This window comes from Suillus paluster (assembly GCF_016628075.1).
Source record: "Suillus paluster strain FC165 chromosome Unknown EDB91scaffold_61, whole genome shotgun sequence".
In the NCBI taxonomy this organism is placed as follows: domain Eukaryota; kingdom Fungi; phylum Basidiomycota; class Agaricomycetes; order Boletales; family Suillaceae; genus Suillus; species Suillus paluster.
This window is the reverse complement of record NW_024537621.1, coordinates 1-23,874: the sequence shown is the minus strand read 5'-3', so window position 1 is coordinate 23,874 and position 23,874 is coordinate 1. Positions and strand designations below refer to the sequence as shown.

General features: G+C 49.5%; 8 protein-coding genes across 8 annotated transcripts; 3 read left to right on the top strand and 5 right to left on the bottom strand.

The window, feature by feature from the left end:
• The first annotated feature begins 2 nt into the window (after positions 1-2).
• On the top strand, positions 3-2,195 carry EDB91DRAFT_1153078 (heterotrimeric G protein alpha subunit). The gene is made up of 9 exons (XM_041319507.1): positions 3-433; positions 591-775; positions 824-984; positions 1,038-1,160; positions 1,210-1,345; positions 1,394-1,513; positions 1,563-1,681; positions 1,727-1,862; positions 1,912-2,195. The coding sequence occupies exons 1-8, from the start codon at positions 316-318 to the stop codon at positions 1,824-1,826; spliced, it is 1,062 nt and encodes a 353-aa protein (XP_041173649.1). The 5' UTR covers positions 3-315; the 3' UTR covers positions 1,827-1,862; positions 1,912-2,195.
• On the bottom strand, positions 2,196-5,976 carry EDB91DRAFT_1206295 (armadillo-type protein). Its single transcript, XM_041320708.1, has 14 exons — positions 5,707-5,976; positions 5,563-5,656; positions 5,103-5,507; positions 4,516-5,049; positions 4,264-4,461; positions 4,176-4,207; positions 4,062-4,124; positions 3,987-4,011; positions 3,861-3,934; positions 3,582-3,795; positions 3,419-3,524; positions 3,081-3,371; positions 2,796-3,033; positions 2,196-2,744 (listed from the first exon to the last, which is right to left on the bottom strand). Exons 1-14 carry the CDS (start codon positions 5,793-5,795, stop codon positions 2,297-2,299), a joined length of 2,811 nt encoding a protein of 936 aa, XP_041173648.1. The 5' UTR covers positions 5,796-5,976; the 3' UTR covers positions 2,196-2,296.
• A 1,306-nt stretch (positions 5,977-7,282) lies between these two features.
• On the bottom strand, positions 7,283-8,786 carry EDB91DRAFT_1153062 (DHS-like NAD/FAD-binding domain-containing protein). Its single transcript, XM_041319506.1, is given in 6 exon segments — positions 7,283-7,426; positions 7,446-7,867; positions 7,919-8,247; positions 8,302-8,381; positions 8,497-8,548; positions 8,665-8,786. The coding sequence occupies 6 exon segments, from the start codon at positions 8,774-8,776 to the stop codon at positions 7,372-7,374; spliced, it is 1,050 nt and encodes a 349-aa protein (XP_041173647.1). The 5' UTR covers positions 8,777-8,786; the 3' UTR covers positions 7,283-7,371.
• Positions 8,787-8,950: 164 nt separating this feature from the next.
• EDB91DRAFT_1153054 (uncharacterized protein) lies at positions 8,951-10,443 on the bottom strand. Its single transcript, XM_041319505.1, has 6 exons — positions 10,160-10,443; positions 9,896-10,104; positions 9,613-9,830; positions 9,357-9,564; positions 9,232-9,298; positions 8,951-9,177 (listed from the first exon to the last, which is right to left on the bottom strand). Exons 1-6 carry the CDS (start codon positions 10,247-10,249, stop codon positions 9,106-9,108), a joined length of 864 nt encoding a protein of 287 aa, XP_041173646.1. The 5' UTR covers positions 10,250-10,443; the 3' UTR covers positions 8,951-9,105.
• On the bottom strand, positions 10,404-12,019 carry EDB91DRAFT_1153051 (uncharacterized protein). Its single transcript, XM_041319504.1, has 7 exons — positions 11,874-12,019; positions 11,585-11,822; positions 11,317-11,525; positions 11,049-11,263; positions 10,780-10,993; positions 10,664-10,730; positions 10,404-10,611 (listed from the first exon to the last, which is right to left on the bottom strand). Exons 2-7 carry the CDS (start codon positions 11,672-11,674, stop codon positions 10,537-10,539), a joined length of 870 nt encoding a protein of 289 aa, XP_041173645.1. The 5' UTR covers positions 11,675-11,822; positions 11,874-12,019; the 3' UTR covers positions 10,404-10,536.
• A 785-nt stretch (positions 12,020-12,804) lies between these two features.
• Positions 12,805-13,632, top strand: EDB91DRAFT_1238863 (UbiA prenyltransferase family; the record flags this gene model as incomplete). Its single annotated transcript, XM_041321772.1, has 3 exons — positions 12,805-13,184; positions 13,243-13,445; positions 13,598-13,632. 3 exons carry the CDS (start codon positions 12,805-12,807, stop codon positions 13,630-13,632), a joined length of 618 nt encoding a protein of 205 aa, XP_041173644.1.
• Positions 13,633-15,925: 2,293 nt separating this feature from the next.
• EDB91DRAFT_1058426 (CHAT domain-containing protein) lies at positions 15,926-19,336 on the top strand (the record flags this gene model as incomplete). Its single annotated transcript, XM_041314161.1, has 2 exons — positions 15,926-17,640; positions 17,785-19,336. 2 exons carry the CDS (start codon positions 15,926-15,928, stop codon positions 19,334-19,336), a joined length of 3,267 nt encoding a protein of 1,088 aa, XP_041173643.1.
• A 2,012-nt stretch (positions 19,337-21,348) lies between these two features.
• On the bottom strand, positions 21,349-22,627 carry EDB91DRAFT_1338455 (uncharacterized protein; the record flags this gene model as incomplete). Its single annotated transcript, XM_041325623.1, has 6 exons — positions 21,349-21,451; positions 21,590-21,646; positions 22,028-22,108; positions 22,163-22,254; positions 22,357-22,381; positions 22,468-22,627. Coding segments are annotated over 6 exons (518 nt in total), but the record flags the coding sequence as incomplete, so codon positions are not given.
• Between the last annotated feature and the right edge of the window lie 1,247 nt (positions 22,628-23,874).

Genomic DNA, 23,874 nt, shown 5'->3' with positions numbered 1-23,874 from the left:
CATGTCAAAGATTCTTATGATTGATTAAGAACGCAATGTGAATGTCACACGTTATATGTGACATGTGACATCACAGTCACCACAAACAAAGCCGCCCGCCCGCGGGTAGCCAAGCTCCTTCCAAGTTCTCAACTTGTTCCTCCCTGAAAGCAATCGACCCACTACGTCTCAGGAGAAGATCCCCTTTACCTTGGACGGCGTGTTCTTCAATATCATCATAATCAACTGTTAATACCTCGCCGTACACGCTGGCCAGATCACATCCCTCTCCCCGACTGTTTTTCTCTTAGAACCCCGTCCGACTCTTCCTTCGTCATGGGCAACTGCGTCTCAGCACAGGGCAGAGAAGAGAAGGCGCACTCAGACGCTATCGACCGTCAAATAGAAGAGGACTCTAGAAAGTTTAGGAAGGAGTGCAAGATACTTCTACTAGGTATGTATCTTCTTTCCCTATGTACATTTCATTCTTCCTTTGTAATCGAGACATGCATCTCCGGCCGGAGTTACATTTAATCTCTCTACTCCCTTTATCCGTTTCCTTTGTTTCAACTCCCCCTCTCTTTGTTCTTACTCCTCATATCTAACCTCAGGGTCCGGCGAATCGGGAAAGTCGACAATTGTCAAACAGATGAAAATCATTCATCAAAATGGCTTCACGAAGAACGAACTCATGACTTTCCGCCCAACGATATATCGCAACACACTCGACTCAGCGCAGGCCATTGTCCTGCAGATGCGCAATATGAACGTGGAATGTGTAACGCCTGCTAACCGGGTACGTTCTTTCTACGTCCCTCCCATATCAACTCATCGCCTTTCACAGCAATTCGCCGAACGTATAATTGAATACAGGGTTGAAAACAATCCCACTTTTGTTTTCTCGGAAGATATCGCACAAGCCATCCACGAATTATGGCAGGATCCCATAATTCCCAAGGTAATGGATTGTTCGAGCGAGTTCTATCTTATGGACTCGGCAGGCTAGTGCGTAATTATATCCCACTTTAATTGTAAATGCTCACGGTTTCCGTTCGCAGTTTCTTTACGGAAGTGCTCCGGATAGGCACTCCCGACTATACGCCGACGGAGAATGATGTGCTGCGAGCTCGAGCGAAGACAACCGGCATCACGGAGACACGATTTAACATGGGACAGCTTTCGTGAGTGCACCGGCATGTCAAAATTCTGTTTTTGATCGGGGTCTTCCAGTATTCACATGTTCGACGTCGGCGGCCAGCGTTCAGAACGCAAGAAGTGGATACATTGTTTCGAATCTGTCACTAGCATCATCTTCTGCACCGCGTTGTCCGAGTACGACCAAGTGCTATTAGAAGAGAAAAGCCAGGTAGGTCATGTGTACGAGGAGATCGGTTATGACTAATTTTATCAATAGAATCGCATGGCTGAATCATTAATCCTATTCGAGTCTGTCATCAACTCCCGCTGGTTTTTGCGGACTTCCATCATCTTATTCTTGAACAAGATTGACGTGTTCAAGAACAAACTTCCGAAGGTATGCAATCATTGTTGCGAGTGCGTGCAGATTCACCGATGCTTTGCAGGTACCAATCGAGAAATACTTCCCAGAATATACGGGTGGCGCAGATATCAACAAGGCGGCAAAATATATCCTATGGAAGTTCATGCAAGCCAACAGAGCGCGTTTGAGCGTATATCCCCAGTAAGCGTGATTTATTATGCTTGGTTCATCACTCACCCCTTGTAGCCTGACACAAGCTACCGATACAACAAATATCCGTCTCGTTTTCGCTGCAGTCAAAGAGACAATTCTACAGAACGCCCTCAAAGATTCGGGTATACTGTGACTTCTTCCTTCCCCGGTTTCTTGGTCCTATCTATCCGTATGCGCCTCCATATCCCCGTGGTTAATGTGTATTAACGAGGGAGCAGCTCGCATATATATCTGGAACGCCTGGTTATTCCCTAGCATGTTATCATCCTATCTAGCATACCATCAATTATTCATCATTACCTGGCTGTCCCGAGAATGATTTGCATCATGCACCTTTTCGCCTATCTGTTACATACCGCACAGCGTTTGTTTTTACCTTGTAGCGGTTGCCCTCGCTTGCCTGCGATTCTGTACACTGGCGTGCTCGAGAGCATCGCGGTACGAGAAAGCATCTTCTGTACATCTATTCTGTAGTGTGCGATACTACGATCATGCCGGGCAAATTTACAAGGCAGAATTATAGCATGATCACCTGATTAATACAAGGGGACACAACTTGTGGAGAGCATCTGCTCCACTCCACAGTACAACGCATCCCGTGCGCTAACTATCGCTATCCCGCTCATCCTCACTGTCCCACTGGTTAAATCCTAAATCTCTCACACTCCCGATCGCCACAAGAAGTGGATGCTGACCATCCGTCATCTTGAGTAACTTCTCCATATCCTCCAACGCAAACTCTTCCACCTCTTCTAACAGTGCAATCTCTTCGCGATCGTCCTCTGGAGACTCCGCACGCCGCTTACGTTTGTCTGCGAGCGTCTGGAGTTGATGTTTCGTGGCTTCTATGAGGGCAGCTTGTAAATCTGGCGTGAGCGCTGGAATGCCGACGACGCGGAGCCCATCGGCTAGGGCTCTATACAATGATGAGAGGAACGAAGGGTCTGTTTCGGCCCGAATACTGCGGATGAGCTGGAGGAAGGAAGCAGCGACCATCTGTGATGTCAGCGTTCCGCTCTGCTTCCCGCAAGCGAAAAGCAAAGGAATCAGTCTATGCACATGGTTATTAGCAGTAACAGTAACGACGCTGAGGAGCACCCACCTACTCGCAGCTTCGCGAACGCCGTCATGGAAGTAGAATTTTAAGGCGGGAAGGGAGAGCTCCAAGCTCTGGGTGAGATACGGAGCGAACCGACCTCCGAGTGTCGCGCAATAGACAACGAGCGTGTCAAATGCTTGACACTTTTCGTCGATAGTTGAAGTACGGATACCGACGATCTGACCGTCCATCGAGATAGTCTCCCAACCTTCTCGAGTCTCGCCGATATCGTCGTCGTCACCTGTGTGGCAAGGTAAAAGTTATCGTGACCCGAAGGACTGAGCTTACTGTAGATAGAAACGTCAGCTTTTGCGCTAGCTGCGTTCAGTAGTGGAGGCATGACCACCGGAAGGAAAGGCTCGAATTCTGTGCCAAGAGCTTGGCAAATTTTGGCCCAAGTAGCGATCAAAAAGTTGGGCAGCATGGTGTCGGAGGGGTCGACAGGGGAATCTACGATACATGATGAGCGATTGCCGAGATTCGATTCGGGAACAGTCAGGGACGAACTTTGTATTTTAATTAAAAGCTCGATGAGCGTATTGGCGTCGGCGCGGAAAACGTTACGTCCAACGGCAATCGCTGACAAGGATCAGTCAAGGAAACGTGCGCCAATAGCCCTATCTTACCTATCAAACCAGCACATTCCATGGCTTTGGCGCGCAATTTGAAATGGTCGGAGGTGTTAGCGTTCCGGAGGACATTCAAAAGGAGAGGCATTATCGAAGCATAGTGCTAATATATGTGTAACCGTCAGATCAGCAAGCAACGCGTGAGACTACACAATAATACCTTAGCAAACGTTGTCTCGCTAGCGTCAGCAACCATAGCGAGAGTCGTAATGGCTTGTTCTTGAACGTAGCCTTTGACTACTTTGCCGTCCTCAGCTCCCGGATTGAGCATCTTGAGCAGACGCTCAACGATCGGATCCAAATATGGAACAAGGGTATTGCACTCGACACCTTCACAGAAATTAATCAGGGCTGCAGCGGCATGCGAGTGCACACTAAGTCGATCCGTCGGAGGATTAGTCAGAGAACAAGTGAGGGAGTTTAGACAGGCAATAGTTACCGAGGTTCTGGTGCTTCTAGTGTTGGTATTAGTGCGGCGAATAATTGCTCGTGGTAGCGATCTTGAATGATTTCCTTGCAGCGCAAGCGTCGGTAAGGAGCTCGATGACAAGCATACTCAACTTACCTCCAGATCAGTACACAGTTGACCGCTACATACATAATTCAGCGAGGACATCAATCAATCAAAAAAATAACATACACGCATTGACATGCAGCATACCGCACCCGTGGATGTGCGTCCTTGAACATTGGGGTAACAAGACTGCGAATACAGTCAATAGTGGACGGACAATGAACGGGAGAAAATGCATACTCCACGACCTTCCCAAGTTCCATTTGCATCACCTAATAGACGAATGAGTGGGCCTAAACCACGTCATAAACCAACATGACATATAAACCTTGCTCGTGCCTTCCGCTATGGCTGCGATAGCCATCAAGCCGGCGTGTCTCAGTCTCCAGTCGTAGTTGGCAAGCATTGACGGAATGTATTGGAATGCTGGAGGAAGCACTGCTTTGCCTCCAAGCGCGCAGGCGACTCTGTCGAGGGATTGCTCATATACATGAGGGTAACTCTCATCCTGTGCGTCCTCTGAGGGCTAAGGATGATTGAGTTGGCGTAAAACTTGAGCTATGGGCAACAAAAATCTTACATCAGCATCGAGCCAGGCCTCCAACGTGTCTTCTGGCAACTCCCCCATACCCTCCAAGGACGCTCTCACCATGGCTGCCGTCCATCCTTCCGAACGCTTCGCCAATGCGGGCTTAGCCTCGGTAAGGCTTACCATAAATTCTAGTGCAGCTTTCCTGACCAGCTCTTTCTCCTCATCTTCTGTGACTTCGTCGCCGTTTTCAGGAGTTCGACTACCGGACCCGCCGGGAGGGAACGTGAAGCTCGATGTCGTGCCAGGGAATGGCTTAGCAACCGTAGGTGTCGGGCCCGAGTCGACGCTTGGCATTATCAGGCCACGTAAGAAAGATAGCAGCGCGTTCATATGAGGCGCAAAGAGATTTGGGTGAGACGAGCATAATGGTGTTAACGAGCTGAGGAAAGATTTAAGGTGAGTATTTGGGAGGGAAGGTAATGTGTCTAGCATTGGGTAGAGTAGCGAGAGCGACTGTGATAATTGATGTTGATCACTTGCAGTGAGGTAGGATACAGAGGCTCTGAGAGCAGCAAGCCGGACCTGAGCAGCATTCGTCAATGTCAGCCAATTTAACTAGAGGAGTGAGCACGTACCTCGACACTTTGAGAGTCTTGGAGACCTTTTCGGAAAACCGTCAGAACGGCATCCGTCTGGAGATCCATTACGAGATTGGGGCAACCAGAAAATAACCTATAGGCGCACTCTCGGAAACCAGTTTCACCTGTCTGTGTCATGGTGAATGTCTGTGCCTGAAGCGCGTGCCACGGACGCCCCCGAGTCATGGAATTGTTTGCGAGATCGCAAACTGTGTCGACTGTTTTCCGGCGAACAGCGTCCAATGGTTCATGAGACAGAGAGTGAAGTAGCAGACGCTCGAGCGTTGTCAATGCATGCGCTGGGAGCTGGTCGTAAAGCGTTAGACGTCCTTCTCTGTTTTGCTGGCCTGGTGCAGCACGAAAGAGAAGTCTACGCAGTAAGACAAGGGAGAAGGATCGCATCTACACTTCATTGAGTGAGGGCAGCGGTATTGAAACATAATACATATCAACTTGCCACTTCAGTATCAGCCGCAACAGAGAACTGCGCCAATGCGAGCAGGTATAATTCTGGTGTCTGAGCCAGTCGATCATTAACCGCCTGTTCTGCACTGCGGGTCTTTCAGTATTAGCCCCGCCTACTATTGAAAAGATCGCGCACTTGGAGCGTATCTTATTATCTCCCAGCACGAGATTGGCAAGAATTTGGGTGAGTTCTGTCGTGATTTCGTGAGGAACGACAGCCTCCATGGCGAGTATGTGGGTAATTTGATATCAAGCTTTCAGGTTGCGGGTCCAGGAGTGACAATGAGACGGGAATTCCGCTTAGCGTGGCAGGCTGTTCAAACAAGCGATTCAACTTATTTGATGCTTGTTCACTGCCAGTGATCTGCAATGAAGATGCCTCTGATCAGTATAAGACGAAGTCTTCAATTATCGCAAGTTCAAGCTCAGCGGCTTTTTTACTATCCTCATGATCTGCTACTGACTTTCTCGAACACGCACTGATCTTATTATGACGACTTGTCGAAAAAATATAAGCCTCTATCAAAATACAACCCTCCATCAAGCCTGCATCTACAACCCTTACTTCTTTATATCCGCAATCACTTGGACGCCAATCATCTCAAACACCGGACCAGGTTCACCTGATCTGAGAGATCTCAATGCAGAGTTGATGGGCGTACGCCATCATCCAGTGGCGCATTTTCCAGGGATATCAATTCACATGTTCAAGTTTGGTGCAGGGACAAGCGATAACCTGCTCTCCGAATCTTACTCAGGGCGAGAACTTGAATGGTGCCGCTGTGCTCTCCCGATCGAAATGCCATACTGATCGGGAGTGGATTGTGGACCACCAGCTTCTGGTCATTGCGACACTGATTACGACTTTCAAATGAGCACAGCACAGAGCGCACTCGAATTGTTGACGATGTCAAGACGTCCTCAACCTTTGCTTCACACGACCAGGTGGCTGGTTAGCTGACCAGGAGTCCATTAAGGTCGGCATGCGATTGTGACAAATTTACGAGTGAGAACCCAATTGCAATTTCCTCTATTCAATTGACGAGACGAGCATTTGGTAGCCTCTCCCTGAGAAGCAGTCATATATCCAAAGGAATCACCATCACCCCATATTCAGCTAGTTGCTCGCCTTCCCGCGAGTGAAGCTTATTAGGCAGTCTGTATCAACACCGGTTTTCAATCAGGAGCAATACGTATATTGCGTAACTCGATGAACTAGCTTATCGGGATAGCCTTGTTTCTGATCAGCTCTACGCCCTCTGCAGTGCCTACGTAGACCTGGAAGAACCCAGTCGAATTCGCCCGCGGAATGCGAGTTCATCGAGCTTATGTTTAATCGAATTGGAAAGTTTGCTAACCGGGACGCACCCGGATGCATGCTGAGGTAGAGCGGCTTGGGTCGGAGAATGGTGGACATAGCCATGGTTTTAAACGGCATCTCGTTGATGTGTGCATCGGCGGTGAATTTGACAGGCATCTTCCCGAAGATGAGGAAAGCTGTGTTTGCTGAGCTGCCGTGAATCATGAAGGCAAGAATGATGGATGCGCTCATGCGGACCAACATTAATCCACGATTTTATGGATGCTATGTCGTTAATGTCTCCACTAGGGACTGTCATCAACGTCCCAACAGGATATTTTCCTTCAGGTTCTACCACAGTACCGGTCGCTCTGGTTCTACTAGAACAACATGACTAACCCCTAGTAGTTCTACCCACAACACGCACATTTATTTCATGTTTGAAGCATAGATCCACAAAAACGTGCAACTTAAACTGTGATTTAAGCTCTATCAGCTCTACTAAAGTTTCCCCTCCGTCGGGGACTGTGTAGGGCTCGACTTGCCCTCTTCAACTCTCGGTTCTACCAAATCACTGGCCTTCGTTCTTCGCCAAAGGACTTTCTTCATCCTTCTTGTCACTGACATTGAGCAGTCTGCTCCAAATCCTTCGTAATCTTCTCCAACTCTTCCTCCACCGTCTGCCTCCGGCTCCTGGCTCTTGCTCCCCATCTTCCAAGCTGTCCTTCGTCTTCTCCCAGGCGGCATCAAGCTCCTCCTCCCACCCAAGTTCTCTACATAGCTCCCGTACAACCTCATCACACTTTCCGAGAAGCAACACATCGTCTGGCTTATTGAAGTGGCCTACCTCATCGAGATTAATCAGCACCCGGGGGCAGTCGTTTGGCACACGGTCCACGAGAGAGGCAAATGGGTGCACAGTCAGCGATGTTCCCAACACAATCAATAGATCCGCTTCTCGCAGATTGCGGATAGACCTGTGGAACTCATCGGGAAGCTACTCTGACCCATCAGTCACGCAGTATGATCGTATGAGGCTGTAACATACCCCTTCCCCGAAAAAGACAATGTCTGGTTTCACCAGGCCCCGACACCGTTTCTGTTCACACTTCGGAATCTCTATCTCCTCGCTCAGCACCGCCTTCTTTATCTTCTCAGCGTCATAGGGCGTCTGGCATTCAATGCACCGCTGAGTAGCGAAGCTCCCATGTGCCTCGATGATCTTATCCGCCGGTACTCCTGCGCGCCGCTCGAGTGTGTCTATGTTCTGAGTGAAACAGGTATGCAAGAGGGAATGCGATTGGAGGAGTGTTATGAAGCTGTGCGTGGGTGTGGGCCGGAAGCGCCCCGGGTAAAGCTCCTTGGCTAGGGTATAGACTATCAAACGGGTTAACGCGTTTATTCAATTGAACTAAATACGAACGGACGCACAAGGTACTGGATTTCTTCTAAAGAACTCTATCTCGAATACCGCCTCCGGAAAGGGGAGATTCAGTCCGTGCAAGGTTGGCCTGTGCCATATTAGCGTTCCCCACTTGCGGTGCCGCACTGCACAAAGCACACTCACGTATAATCCTAGGACATACGTTCCTATGTGTATCTCAGAACAGGACGTATACGAGTGACTTACCTGTACCAGGGGATCTGAAGTCGGGTATACCGGCGGATGTACTCACGCCTGGTGCCACGATACATGAGAAGACTATAATTTGACAATAACGGTAGGAGCCTCACCAGCTCCAAGCTAGTTTCGTCATAGCGTCGGCATCAAAATGAATCACACCAGATATGAACTCACCATAAGGAAGACCTTCTGGCACTTATCTGACTTCATATATTTCGCAAGCCCCTTGAGATCATTGCCGTCTAAGATCCGTGGGCTCTTATCTGAACCGGGCTTGGCCATGCTGCGCCTGTAAGTACGCTTCCACCAGTCATACAGTGAGTCCATCTTTGCGGTGAAAAGATAATTACCTGGTGCTCAGTGAAGGAGATGGGAAGAAGAAAGGAAGAAGACAAAGGACGCTGGTGCCTCAAGGAAGTGATCGCACTGGATTCCTAACTCCAGGCCGCACGTGGCTAGATAAAAATGGCCTCAAAGGCCAATATTGTTATAATGGTCATGCTAATACAAATTGCGACGATGCTACAACAATGATAAGATCGACTGGGTGAAGAAATCATAATGGGGAATAGCTATTCCTAAAAAAATTCATGACAAGCAAGAGGAGATCATCAGCTGTCCCATTCGGGATCATCCTCCTGTCTCCCCGGGTTTTCCGCCCACTCATCCACTTCCTCTTCGTCCTGTGCCGAAGTCATCAATCTCCCAAAAAAAAAAGATCAGATGTGACAACATACCCCATATGAATAGTCCTCGTCACCGTCCTCATCTAGGGGATCCCATGGCACATGCACGTCTACCCAGCTAGAAAGAGGGGGATGTCAGATGGAGGCACAAGGACAACGAATATGATGATACTGACAAGTCATCGCCCTCAGGATCAGGTATCGGAGAGTCTCGCATGAGACGCCGGATCAATGGTAACTTGCGTTTGAGCCCATACAGCGGTGTGAACATATAATCCTTGTGTTGCCCCTTCCGCAGCATACTCGCATTCGTATCCGACCACCACTGTTGGGGTTCAGCTGGATTCTCGTTGGGAGTAAGTGCCAAGGAAATCTTCTCTCCACCTGACCATTATAATGAGGAGTACGAGAACACAGAGTATGCAAACATACTTTTGTCGGAAAGGTATATGGTGTAGGCAGGACATTTGAAGATGGAGATGACGATGTGCATGTCCCTGAGCTCTGGGACCTTGTACAGCGTCTCTAAAACCCTGCCGCGCGGAACATATTCCTGCCTCGGATTGTGCATGATCAACAGAGCACCGCGCTTGCCCCTCTGAAACTGCCACTCTCCTTTGATAGATGCTTGGGCAAGACCAGGGACATTTCTGCCACGTCAAATCATCAATCAGTCTGCTAGGTTTCCTTGCACAAACTGCAGCAGAAAACGCACAGTTCTCCATCAGTCCTGAGATCGTTCCGCCGCACACCCATCGTACACACTATGAAGTCCTCTTCCACAGCACCAGTCTGAGCAGGATAATTTGCTAGCTTCAGCTTCCCGTCCACCTTATCCAGCATCATCTGGAACTCCGGATCATAGATGTTGCCCTCGACGTCCAGTTCGCCCGTTTCGGTATTCAGCTTGCCATATGCGCCGACCTGCGAGCGAGATCATAAATCACAGCCAAAGACCGACGAGAAGCAAATCGCATACTTGTACGGGTATAGGTGGATCCCAGTTAGCCCACTTTGCAGTGGACTGTCTGATGAGATCAATGAACTTGCGACCTGCGTTTGGTGGCATTAATATAATGCAATGAGCAGTCGAGTAAAGAAAGAGCGCTGGCTACTCAAGCAGAGCCATGAGGCGCAGGTCGGATTTAGACTTATCAAATATGATCATATGAATAAATGATGGGATTTGAATCTCACAGCCTTGCTGTGCACTGGGAAGATTATGACACGAACAAAACTGGGTATCACATATCCTTCAGCAACGGTAATACTTGCATCAAACTGATATTATACATGTCATACAACGTCGTCAACTTGATATAAGAAAAAGAAAATAACATAATCAGTCATCAGGCCCTAGGCATCGTCCTCCGGCGCTGGAGAGGCCACAGGAGTTAAAGAGTATCTCGGGTTGTAGGTGGAGTCAGTGTCCTTGGCACAATGTAAGTCTCCGATGTCTGTTGCAAGAAAGTAAAGTACACACATCATACACCGGATCGATTTCTCCATCGTCATCGAGTGGCTCCCAAGATGGGTAAACATCCATCCAGCTTTTGCCCGATCAGTAGTGCGGTCGAGAGATGTAACGAAGAGACCTACAAGGCGGCATCCTCAGGGTCTGGAATAGGTGAGTCGCGCATGAGGCGACGAACCAGGGGAATCTTGCGCTTGCAAGTGAAAAGCGGCGTGAATGCGTAGTCTGTATCCGTTTTGTATTGAAGGAATTCTGCCTTTGAATCTGTCCACCAGTCGAGCTCTGTCTCGTTCTCCGCGCCTGATTTCGGGAGGAGCGCCAGAGAGACCTTCTCGCCGCCTTGGCATTCACACTTAGATCCGATATGTTTATGCGAGGATAAGAATAGACGCACTCTTGTCAGACAGATAAGCAACATAAGCACGACACTTGTACACCATTGGGATGATGTACATGTCCTTGAGCTCCGGGACCTTGTAGAGCGCTTCAAAGACATGTCCTTTAGGGAAGTGCTCTTGACGGGGCTTGTGCATCACGAGCATCGCACCCCGTCTGTCTATAAACTGCCAGTCTTCCTTATATTTTGCTTGGTCAATGCGCTCAACGCTACTACAGTGGCAATCAGGCAAGTTCTCCAAGTGATGACTATGTCAAAAGCTTACACATCTGATCCAGGACTGAAATCCTTTTTCCTAACGCCCATAGATCCAACAGCAAAGTCCTTCTCCTCATCATCGAGCACTGGCGGATAATCAGAGAGTTTCATCTTCCCATCGGTAGCGTCGAGCAACTTCTGAAACTCGGGATCGTACACGTTTCCCTTAACATCGAATCTGCCTGTCTGGGCGTTGAACCGACCATACGAACCGACCTAGACCATGTGAATCATCGGTAAGATAACGTCTCCAAAAAGGGTGACGTCAAACGGACTCTGATGTCCTGTTTCTCGGGAGACCAATTTGCCCACTTTGCAGTGCACTGGCGTATAAGATCTACGTATTTGAGGCTTGCGTTCACCATCGTGGCGGAGGGTAAGCATGAAAGACGCCCAGTGGCGCACTTAGATCAACCGGCGCCTCAAACGGGCGTTAGAAGGCTTCAGAAGGTTTGTGATAGATTCCGAATCGCTGCACCATATTTGAAAAATCTTGACTAAATACATGATTATCTAGTAGTCCATCAGGAACATGATCATTTCGATGGAAAGACTGTACTTAACTAGTGACACTGACGATCGTCTGAGCACTGGTCAACAACGCAAATGGTCTCAAATTTGCTGTGCGGCCCGACGGGCCAAAAAATACCCGTGACCGGCACTTGCCGCACCTTCAACAGTTCGCTGCACATGAAAAATACCTTCGCGACACTATTCAACAGGCCATAAGCACTACCCAGTAACCAGATTCGAGAGCCTGGAAGTACCAACTGCACTATCACCATTTGAGCGAGGGGATATATTTTGGAAGTTGTAGAGTTACAGGTTAGACACCTGCCAGTTTAAAGCAAGATACCCACAAACCCTCCGCCCAAGTTCAGGGCCTCGACCGCTGCTCAACACTGATGTAGGTGCTCGGGTTTACACTCTAACGCAGGAACCCGAACTCTTCGCAGGTCACATTTTTATTGACGTGCAGAAAGTCCTTCATATCACGCGGGTATGCCCATTCTACAGGATCCGCTAACGATGTCGTCCTGACAGATGGCGACCAAGGGACCGATTTCTCTTGTGGCGCGCCCATGTCGTATTCTTCGATACTCGCGCACTGCGTCAATGTCTAGTTACTTCCATTCCTATCTTGCAACTGTTACGTCCTTTTTGTCACATTTAGAATTCTTCGTGACATTTGCTCCGAGGATGACTACCGGACCCATAAGAGTAAACTACCTGCAGGTGTTAGGCTCCACGTTCGCAGGTCATCACTAATGTGAACCTCTCATGAAATTTTGAACGATACAAATAATGCTAAACGGCGAAACAGACTCCAAAATACCGATGTCAAGCTTCTCAGCGACCACTTTGCGCAGTGCGCTGCACTACGTCGAGACTGCTTGGCTTTTCACAAGATCAGACTTCCAGACAACAATCCTCCCAGGGGTATTAATTCCGGAAATATCTATTGTCGTATGCAGCGCTGATTTTGCCGTCATAGATGACATTTGCAACCGTTGTATCACCCCGTCACAATCTGCTGGCCCTGTCTTGTTCTTTGTGCTGGCTCTGGTTCCATCTCTTCCAATTCAACCAATCCTACTCCGTGCATGAAGATGTCATGAATAAATCATGGCGTCCTGTGCCATCTGGGCGCATTAGCGTCAAGGATTCTCGTACCTTACGCTGGGGACTCTTGATTTTTTGCTTGGGCCTTTCATCCCTTTTCAGCTCAAACGTGTTTATAACCAGTGTAGTGGCCACTGTGCTGATGATGGCGCCCGACGACTTTAATCTCAGCTGCCATCCCATTTTCAAAAGTTTGTGCAACATAGGATTTTATATGACGTTCGAACTCGGTTCTTCGCTAGTCATGTGTAGGTAATTCTCCCTCGGAAGATAATATTTTAGCGGGGAAATCTTCGCTTGATGAAACGAGCATAAAAGCACTTTACTCCAGCGCGCTTGACATACTTCTGACAGTTCATGCACAGGATTTCGCGGATGTCAATGGTGACCGTAATTCAGGACGACGAACGCTGCCGATTGTGGCGCCTGAAGGATCTCGCATCTATATGATTTGTGTTCTTCCACTGCTTTCCTTTGCACTGGCCTCATTTTGGAGCCTGGGGCCTCTGCAGCGTTCTATTTGTTTCTATGGGTTCTTGGGTCGCAATTCGCTACTTTCTCTCCCGCGACGAAATTCGTGACCAGGCAAACTACCGCCTGTATAATGTCCGTATCCTCGATTCATATTACCTTTTCTATCACCTCACGTTTGTCATTCCCTGTAGGTATGGCTCATGGTCGTCCTTATTTTGCCAGCTAATGAGCGTTTTCACGCATTGGCATGGTAGTGGTACCTTGTTGGGTATGTCTGTACAATCTTTTGAAAACATCGTATTGACGGGCTATTAACGCAGACAGAGCCTCCATCCCAACTTATCTTTCTTATGTGCTGTTGTCATTCCATTCGATCACTTGTCATCGATCCCTTGGAGTGCCACTAAGATATCTCCACAGTCGAAGGACTTACATTACTTCTTGAAGTTCTGAACAAGATTTTTCTAGCTCATACATTAATATTGTTGTACTGCCAGCAGATGACCCCTCCGTTCAACCTGCTTTAGTAATTTATTTATGGTGTGTGAGTATTTCTACTGTAGCTATAGGCGAGTCGTGGAAAATTTAGCCAAAATCTGTTTGTGCCTGGATCTGCCTGGCTCCCCTCTGGATATCTGTGGCTCTGCATGACTCAGGCTGTCGTGGGTTCTGACTGGGAAGCTTCACCTTTTATCATCACTGCAACCTAGGTCATGAAGGCGATGAATACAATGGGGTGATTGCAGTGAGCCAATCATGTCACTCACCGGGTCAACACCAATGATTCATTTCACAGGTGGCAGTTGTATACTGACGATATCATACACACAGATGCCCAGCATGTCTGAATTCTTTTCATTACCCTGGAATGATCCGAAGATACCGAACCAACGTTCGACGATATCACGAAAGGAACCTCGCTTGATGTTTAACGATCTTTTCAATGTTTCCAGCGATCCGAGTGGTAATAAATACGACTGAAGGGTGGACCTTCTCAATGCGTGCCAGTGCATGGGGTTCGGCTGGAAGGTCGTCATGCTACACACCACAGCATATGGGGTTTCTTCACCAACGCACATTATCGCCCTCCCCTCATCGTTGTTCCGTGTCATGAAGTGCTTGATCCAAGATGCTCATGAGCCAGGTGGAAAACGAGGATGAAACTGAGAGTGGCTTTTTTCGCGACTTAGAAAGTAACTGTGTAGAGGTCCTGAGTGTTGAAGACATGAATTCCAACATCTCGCCGGTCATGCTGTAGAACAGCCTTCACACCATTTTTGAGTGTATGATTGCCTAGGGGCGGTAGTCGAGGCAGCTACTTGTGATGGCAAATAGTGAGTTCTTTTCCGCGAGTTCTTGCATGACATATTTAGTAACTTACGTCCGACAGCAATGGAATGAGGTTGAGGCCTGAGGGCAGTGACATTCATGTGGTGCCTTGAAATGTTCGAAAGCGTAGAATGCCCTGCGTGCCATGAGCTTTGCGGCCTACTCATTTCATTCGAACGAGTCGCACCCTACAACGTGCCCATGAATGAATCTACTTATGGGCAGCCGGATATACTACGAGCCGCTTCTGTCCATTGATTCTAGCTCCCGAATATTCCAATACATCCGAGTGCTGCACATCGCTGGGTGCCACGTGCATGCTGTGGTTCCCTCCTTTATAATCCATCAGCCAGCAGTTCGTGACCTCTAACACATCTTACTCTCAAGCGTTGGTTTAAATCCACCCATCAGCTAAATGTCTGGTTTCATGCCTGATCCTCACGATGATTGCCCTCCGCCCTTGGGAGAGGAGCTAAGCCACCCAGAACACCCCCAGGACCCGGGAGATACCCAAGTCAGTGGAATACAACAAGTCGTCATTACTAGTATGTACTATGTATCTCCATTCAGCACGTATTGACGATCTTTCCCAAGGCATTCTCGCGGCTGATCTCACTCTTGGTCTTCGACGAATCCCCACTGGCTTCTACGTGACAGTAGAGGCTGATGGTACTAAATGGCAGACAAGTCACAAACCTGTACACGTAGACCAGGTCGTGGTCGAATGGAACGAAAACATCCTTCTGTAAGTTGTCCTTCTTCCCGTCTTTCCTGCGGGCATTAAAAAGATTCTAGACCATCCGAGCCGTCTTCTAAAGTTCGGGTTACTGTGTATGCCTCATTTGAATTGAGTCCCATGCTCGGTCATGGAGAACGCCTCCGCGGATTCGAGGTCTCCGTAAGGGAATTGGTAGAACGCAGTGAAAATTCACGTCGTCCGTAACTGCTGTCGTGAATCATGTCTGTCGGATGTTGACAGAACAACCCAGCTTTCAACTTTCAGCCCAAGGCGGGCGATGTCGTATCCTCGTGTACTTCGCTCTTTGCCACTGTGAAGTGGCGAGTTTCTTATGAAGGCGATGCCCCGGCTTTTTGCCCGATTGCTCCTGTGAGTAGATCAAAGCATTCTGCATATCCTGAAAACTTATAGTATGCAGTCGACATCATACGACACACACGCATTGAGACTCATGACAGATGCGGGACATTGTATTCTTGCGCGCTACAAAAGGACGCAAGACCATGGGGATCTCGATCACGCTATAAAAGACTTCGAACGCGCTTCTGATCTCTGCCCCGTTGATCATCCCTACCGCCCTGCGGCACTGTCCAACCTAGCTACCGCAAAGTTCGTCAGTTGCCAGGTTAATGGAACCTACCTCGACCTCGACATCCCCATCTCTCTCTTTCAAGATGCGCTTGATATGCGTCCCACAGGTCATCCAGACCGACCTCTCACCCAGCTCCATCTTGCCCTTGCTCTCCTGTCTCGTTGCGCGAAACGGGGATTTCAAGCGGATGCTGATGTGGCTAAAGAGTTACTGAATGAAGTTCGCAATGTCTCCCTTGCCGATAGCCATCTATCCAGAGCAGCTCTTCTTGCAATTGAAACCTCTGCTTTGGTCAGAAGCACTGATGCAAATACACTTCGGGCGGAGGGGCCCATTGCATCCATGCTTCCGTGGTCCCCGAACGAACTTGCTGATCGAGCAGAGTTGTGTTTGCACACATATGATCCCCATGCCATGGATGAAGTGATATCCCTTCATTATGATGCACTAGGATACTACAGCACAGCGAATGATCGGCGAGGGCAATTGCTGTGTAATCTCAGTATAATGCTAGTCACCCGCTTCGAGCGTCGAGGCAATAGTCAAGACCTCGACGAGGCCATTGCACTTCAGAAGGAAGCGCTGGCTTTGCGCCCAATCGGTCACACAGCTCGGTCCGAGTCATTGAATAACCTTGCAAATCAACTCTCCACCCGCTTCCAGCACCGAGGCAATGACCAAGACTTGGATGAGGCTATCGTGCTGAACAGGGAAGCACTGGCTTTGCATCCGGTCGGTCACGCGGATCGGTCCAGGTCATTGAATAACCTTGCAATTCAACTCTCCACCCGCTTCCAGCACCGAGGCAATGACCAAGACTTGGATGAGGCTGTCATGTTTCACAGGGAAGCGCTGGCTTTGCGCCCGGTCGGTCACATAGATCGGTCCTCGTCATTGAATAACCTTGCAAGTCAACTCTCCACCCGCTTCCAGCACCGAGGCAATGACCAAGACTTGGATGAGGCTACCGTGCTGAACAGGGAAGCGCTGGCTTTGAATCCAGTCGGTCACGCGTATCGGTCTAGGTCATTGAATAACCTTGCAACTCAACTCTCCACCCGCTTCCAGCACCGATACAATGACCAAGACTTGGATGAGGCTATCATGCTTCACAGGGAAGCGCTGGCTTTGCGCCCAGTCAGTCACACAGATCGGTCCTCGTCATTGAATAACCTTTCAAATCAACTCTTCGCCCGCTTCGAGCACCGAGGCAATGACCAAGACTTGGATGAGGCTGTCATGCTTCACAGGGAAGCGCTGGCTTTGCGCCCGGTCGGTCACACAGATCGGTCCTCGTCATTGGATAACCTTGCAAGTCAACTCTCCACCCGCTTCCAGCACCGAGGCAATGACCAAGACTTGGATGAGGCTATCATGCTTCACAGGGAAGCGCTGCCTTTGCGCCCGGTCGGTCACACATATCGGTTCATGTCCTTGAATAACCTTGCAACTCAACTGTCCACCCGTTTCCGGCACCGAGGCAACGACCAAGACCTCCAAGAGTCGCTAGAGAATCTCCGCTGTGCCTTGACTCTCTTGACGCAACATGATCCTCGACAAATACTAGTCCGTCAGTCACTAGCCTCCCTATATCTGCTGGCCCATCAATCAGGCCTTGGCGAAGACACGGAGGGTCTGAATGCTGCCATGCGTCATCTCAAGGCAGCAGCAAGTTCTGTCTCTAGTGGTTTGCTAGCCCGCCTGTGCACAAGTCTAAGCTGGGTTCGCCATGCTGATCAACATTCACATGGCACCGAGCTCGAGGCGTATGCAACTTCCATGCAACTTCTGGATGCTTTCATGTCTGCAACAGCTTCAGTGTCATCACGTCATCATATCATGAAGGAGTTCCAAAGCACACTCGCAGTCAATGCTGCATCGTGCGCTCTTCGTCGTGGCGAAGTGTGCCGTGCTGTAGAGCTGCTGGAACAAGGCAGAACTCTCATATGGAACCAGATGGCGCGATTCCGCATGCCTCTTGACAGCCTCCAGGACCGTGGCGCTCATGCAGAGGCGTTGGTGAAGAAATTCCGAGACCTCAGCTCCATTCTTGATCGACCTCCTTCGAATCATTTAGAAGGAACATCAAGAGTCGACGTAGAAGCAAGAGCTACGAAGTACAGATGTCTAGTGGAGGAATGGAACACAGCTCTAAAAGGTATCCGGAAGATCGAGGGCTTCGACCGCTTCCTACTCGCCCCCCTGTTCTCTGAACTTCAAGACGCCGCTCGCGATGGCCCTATCATTGTTCTCATTGCAAGCAAGTCGTCTTGCAATGCAATCATCGTCCCACACAAGGGACATCCAGTCAGTGTAGAACTCGCTATCGATGTAGAAAGACTCGTGCGATTGGTGAATGCACTGCAGTTGACGGTGGCAAAAGATTCCAGCCCTCAAAACTCGCAGAGAGAGAAACAAGCAAAGCTAGTGGAAGCTTTGAGGCAGCTGTGGGTCGAGGTAGTGCACCCTGTGGTTAAAAATCTCGCTGGAGTCGCAAAGCCAGGGTCGCGAATATGGTGGTGCCCCACTTCATTCTTCAACTTCTTGCCCTTGCACGCCGCTGGCGAATACAGACCCAATGGAACGAACCTTTCGCAGCTATACATTTCCTCCTACACTCCATCGCTTACCGCGCTCATTAAGGCTCGCAGACACCGTGACAGGGCTCTGCCCGTGTCCTTCGCTGCCATTGGTCAGAACCGCCCTTCAGGATATTTATTTGCATTGCCGTGTGTCGAACCTGAACTGGACTTGGTGAAGAGTCTCCTCCCCCCTTCCCCGACTGTGTCCTTCACCAAAGTCACGAGCAATCAATCAACGAAATCGGCCGCCCTGCGCATATTGCGCGATAACCATTGGGTTCATTTTTCCTGCCACGGGACACAGGACTTTGTGGAACCCTTCAAATCGGCATTTCTCATGCGCGACGAACCGCTTCGACTTCTAGATATCAGTCACACTGATCTGTCTCGGCACGAATTTGCATTTCTCTCTGCTTGTCAGACTGCAGTCGGTGACTTCGAAACTCCTGACGAAGCGATTCACTTGGCGGCTGGCCTGCAATTTTCTGGGGTGAAGAGTGTCATTGGGACATTTTGGAATGTCAATGACAGCACCGTGCAACGCTTAGTCGAGGCATTCTACAAAGAGTTTTGCGGAGACGGTAAGATGAATTCAAAACGAGCTGCGCGAGCGCTGCACAAAGCAGTCCAGTCGTTGAAAGACTTACCCTTGGACCAGCGCATCGTGTTCATGCACATTGGCGTATGATCAATTTTGTGCGTCCTTACCCTACTTTCTTTCTTGAGACAATCTGACGGCTTCGCATGTAGCATCCAACTATGACTGCGCGCCGGTTGTGGTCAAGGAATGATATTTCAGACTGTAGGACTGTATAACTCGCTGATATGTATTACGCCTAATCTCGACTTCCATTTGCATTGCATTTCTCAGTGTGTTGACTCAGAGCCCAAGGCGACTGCTCCTAACATGTAGATAAGAAATTATATCATTGGTTCGAACACAGATCTGGAACATAGGGACAAGACATAATTATGACGAAGTTGATAATCGCGTCTCTGAATTGTGCGACTCATGATCGACCAGTATTGAAAGCATCCACGTATGTAGCATTCCCGTGGGCCTCATGTGCGGCAGGGCGGAAGGAGATGACTTCGAGGATTCGCAAGACAATCACGTACTGTCTGGTAGATGCTTAGCATTGTCAGTGACACGCTACACTGTCAACTCACCACATATATAACACGGCTTCAACAAGCGTGGAAATGTACTTCAGCATGTCATTCATCATAGGTTTGGATGAACGTCGATGATGATTCGCGTCACCAGGCGGCGAGGTGGGAGCTTCTCACAACCAACAAGCTAAATCATTGAGACGGGACTCGACCGGTGCGATGGCGGGGATGTGTGCGTGTTTGCGATTAGAGATGGACCTGCCAGCAAGATGTCATTGATCGTGTACGAAGAAAAGAGCGAATGGAAAGTACTGGTAACAGGGTCTGATCGTCTGGGAGATGGGTATTGCATCGCAGTAAGTTGCTCTCAGCCATGCGCAAATACAGGGAAATCCGGGCCAGTTCTTAGGGAGAGTTTGTCCTCAGAGGAAATAGAATCAGCTATTTGACACAGATTCTTGTCTGAAGTAATGTCTCGGCACTTGCCGATTGTCAGGCTGCTACTCAGTCTTGGCCTGGCCATGGCCTACATAGCATTCGCCCCGAGAGTCAATTGGAGGACGAGCGCCAGAAACGTGGAGAAGTTGATTATAATAAGCTGGAAGAGAGAGACTTGAGGAGCTAGAAGAGGTCTACAGACTTTCAGATTTTATCGTGCGTATATCTACATCTACCTTTTGGCCATATCCTCCCTACAGCGCTTCATGACTCCATCATCTTATCCAGGGGCCAACTCTCCTCTCCGCAAGGTACCTTCACTCCTCATCATCATCACCTGAATCGAATCATGTTCTCGCGAGGACCTACATCAGCTCATACATGTCATTCCTCATAAATTTGCCCCTGGTGCTGCTACTGCATGCCTCGCTCGCAGAGCTGCACCCCCCAACGGTTTTACCTCGCATAGGCGTGCACAACGCTGTGTACGTAGGCGATTAGTTGAGCTTGTCTATGTAACGAGACTCCCTGGATTGACCCACAAGATCGGGTTGACTGTGGGGCAGAACAGTACGTGTCCCCCCAGCCTTTTGATCAAACTCTCGCTAAAACTGACATGCAGTCGGCACAATATCACCCCCATCAAGTATCCGGTCCTTCTGCCACAGATACTACGACGGCTGTCATGCCGTAGCACATGTCATCGATGTGCGAGACCGAGAGAGGCCGGTGAGGGCTGGGGAATCTTGGGTACTTTCTCTTCTCGTTCACCGTGCCCTCAAATTGAAATGTAATAACGAACGTCTAATTACGAATACAAAACAGATTCGGTTCTCTCCTTACCCTAAATCTTCAACAGCTCACCAGCAGACAAGACTCTCTCGAAAGCCTCTCAGCAAGGAAAGGCGTAGTATGATTAAATTTTGGAAGGATGGTACACAGACGCTTCAAGGCTGTCCTCAGTGCCAACTCCGACGCGACGTCAACCGTGGCTAAGCAGCTGTTGGCGAGTAAGCATCCGTGTTCTACATTTCTTGGCGCCCGAGTCTACCATATTTCAATGGAGATCGCACCACATGCCGATGAATCTGCCGTGCTTGATGCAGCACTTTGTGGGTTTCCCTCTCGCGTCGCAGGGCATTCGCATAACTAATACATGATATCTAATCCTGGCACGCGACCGGTCCACGCGGCAGTTTTGCCTGCTGTCGACATATAGTGCGAGAATGACTCTGAAGTTGTAGTCGGCAGCCTGCGCAGATTTGCACGACAAAGACCCAGAAAATGATGGTGCCCGAGTTCTTCTTGCTGCTACATGCTGCTGGCGAGTACTACAAGCGTGGTTGAAAATTCCTTCCAATTATGTTTCCTCATGCACACTATCACATACGGTACGTGCTGATCAGGGCTCGCAGGAGTCACAACAAATCCTTGTCCATATCTTTTGCTGAATAGGAGAAATCAATGATGAAAACGTAGTGCACCGAGTTACGAATTACAATCATCTAAGTTTACAGATGAGAAACATGTGCATCATGATCTTGTCCTCGATATATGTTTGATCTGCTAGTGCTTGCACACCGAAGAGCGTAATGACTAAGATACTCCCTCGAAATGCAGTGCTAAGGAGATAACAGATTCAGTGTATCTTAAGACTCCTGCCAATACCATTGTATGGAAAGTTGACGGTGATAAAATCCCAAAGCGCTAAGGTTGGGTATCTTTTACAAACACGGAGGAAAGAATGAGCTTAGCCAGTCGCCTGAAAATATGAGCCTCTCTTGCAGCCCAGATAAACCATAATATGAACATGGTGACGACTACGCACCCGCTGGCAACTGATGCTGGCATGGCCGTCGTCGTAGATTTGAACACGTTGTACAGAAGGGCGATTGCAAAGTAGATCATCCTGGTCAAGGGTAAGGTGACCATTAGCCTGATTAAAGAGTATCGATCCACTTACCCCCACATAAGCGTTACGTATGGCAGGCTGTAAACCGTTGCGAGGGCTTTCACTCCAAAAAATGTACCCGTCAAATTTGAGAGGAATTCAGCCTAAGTAGACTAGTTAGCATAGTAGCGATGGACGTAATGATGATGACTTGCCGCTTTTTGTCATCGACTCATCCCCATTTAAATATGACCTGATTCACTCACTCGTTGGGGAGTTTCCTCATGAGCGCTGGAATTCTATCACACTTGCGAGATTTATCTCTGGAGAGCGACTCCTCAACGCCATCCACAATTAAGATCAAGTGTTGTACGTACACAAGAAGACGATTATCGTATCGTGAAACATCATTCGCAGCGAATGGCACAAAATGGGGGGTGATGCCGGGGGCATTGGAAGAGAATCTGTTACCAACATTTGCGAGCGAAGAGGTCTGGAGCGAGTCATGTCGCTGGGGAATGCATGGAACAGGCATGACGCACGGAGGTATTGAAGATGACACCACATATTGAGTGCTGCTTGCTGCACTCGCCGAAGTTATGTGTTGGTTGTACAGCGGCAATGGCAAGTTAGCGAGCCCCTTCAGTGAATTCACCCGTCTGAGACGGGCAGCCGGGCGTGACAATGTACCGATAGAGACGAGCCATCCGGTGTGGGCCGGTGGCAATAATTGTACCGTGATAGACGAGTGGGCCGAGGGTGTGGTGTATCCGAGGCAAACGGATGGGCCGGGGGTATATAGTATACATGGTAGTATAGCAATGTACTATATAGGTGATTATGAATGGTGGTGAATCCAGTGTGTGATAGCGAGTGGGCCGGTAAATAAGGCACAATGGAGACGAGGGGGCCGGTAGATGAGATGCAATGGAGACGAGGGGGCCGGGGAATGGGGTGCAATGGAGACGAGGAGGCCGGGGAATAGGGTGCAATGGAGACGGGTGGGCCAGCCGTATGGGGTGCAATGGAGATGGGTGGGCCGGTGTTACAGGGTGCAATGGAGACGGGTGGGCCGGAAGATGAAATGTAATGTAGACGAGGGGGCCGGTGTTACGGGGTGCAGTGGAGACGGGTAGGCCGGTGAATGAGGTGAAATTGAGACGGGTGGGCCGGCCATATGGGGTGCAATGGAGATGGGTGGGCCGGTGTTACAGGGTGCAATGGAGACAGGTGGGCCGGAAGATGAAATGTAATGTAGACGAGGGGGCCGGTGTTACAGGGTGCAGTGGAGACGGGTAGGCCGGTAAATGAGGTGAAATTGAGACGGGTGGGCCGGTGTTACGGGGTGCAATGGAGACGGGTGGGCCGGTAAACGAGGTGAAATCGAGCCGGGTGGGCCGGGGTTACGGGGTGCAGTGCAGACGGGTGGGCCGGTAGAACAGGTGAAATCAAGACGGGTGGGCCGGTAAAGGAGGTGAAATTGAGCTGGGTGGGCCGGGGCTATGGGGTGCAGTGGAGACGGGTGGGCCGGTGGACCAGGTGAAATCAGGACGGGTGGGCTGGTCAACCAGGTGAAATCAAGACGGGTGGGCCGGTAAAGGAGGTGAAATTGAGCCGGGTGGGCCGGGGCTATGGGGTGCAGTGGAGACGGGTGGGGCCGGTCAACCAGGTGAAATCAAGACAGGTGGGCCGGGGCTACGGGGTGCAGTAGAGATGGGTAGGTTGGTTGACCAGGTGAAATCAGGACGGGTGAGCCAGCATTGCGGTGTGCAATAGAGAGGGGG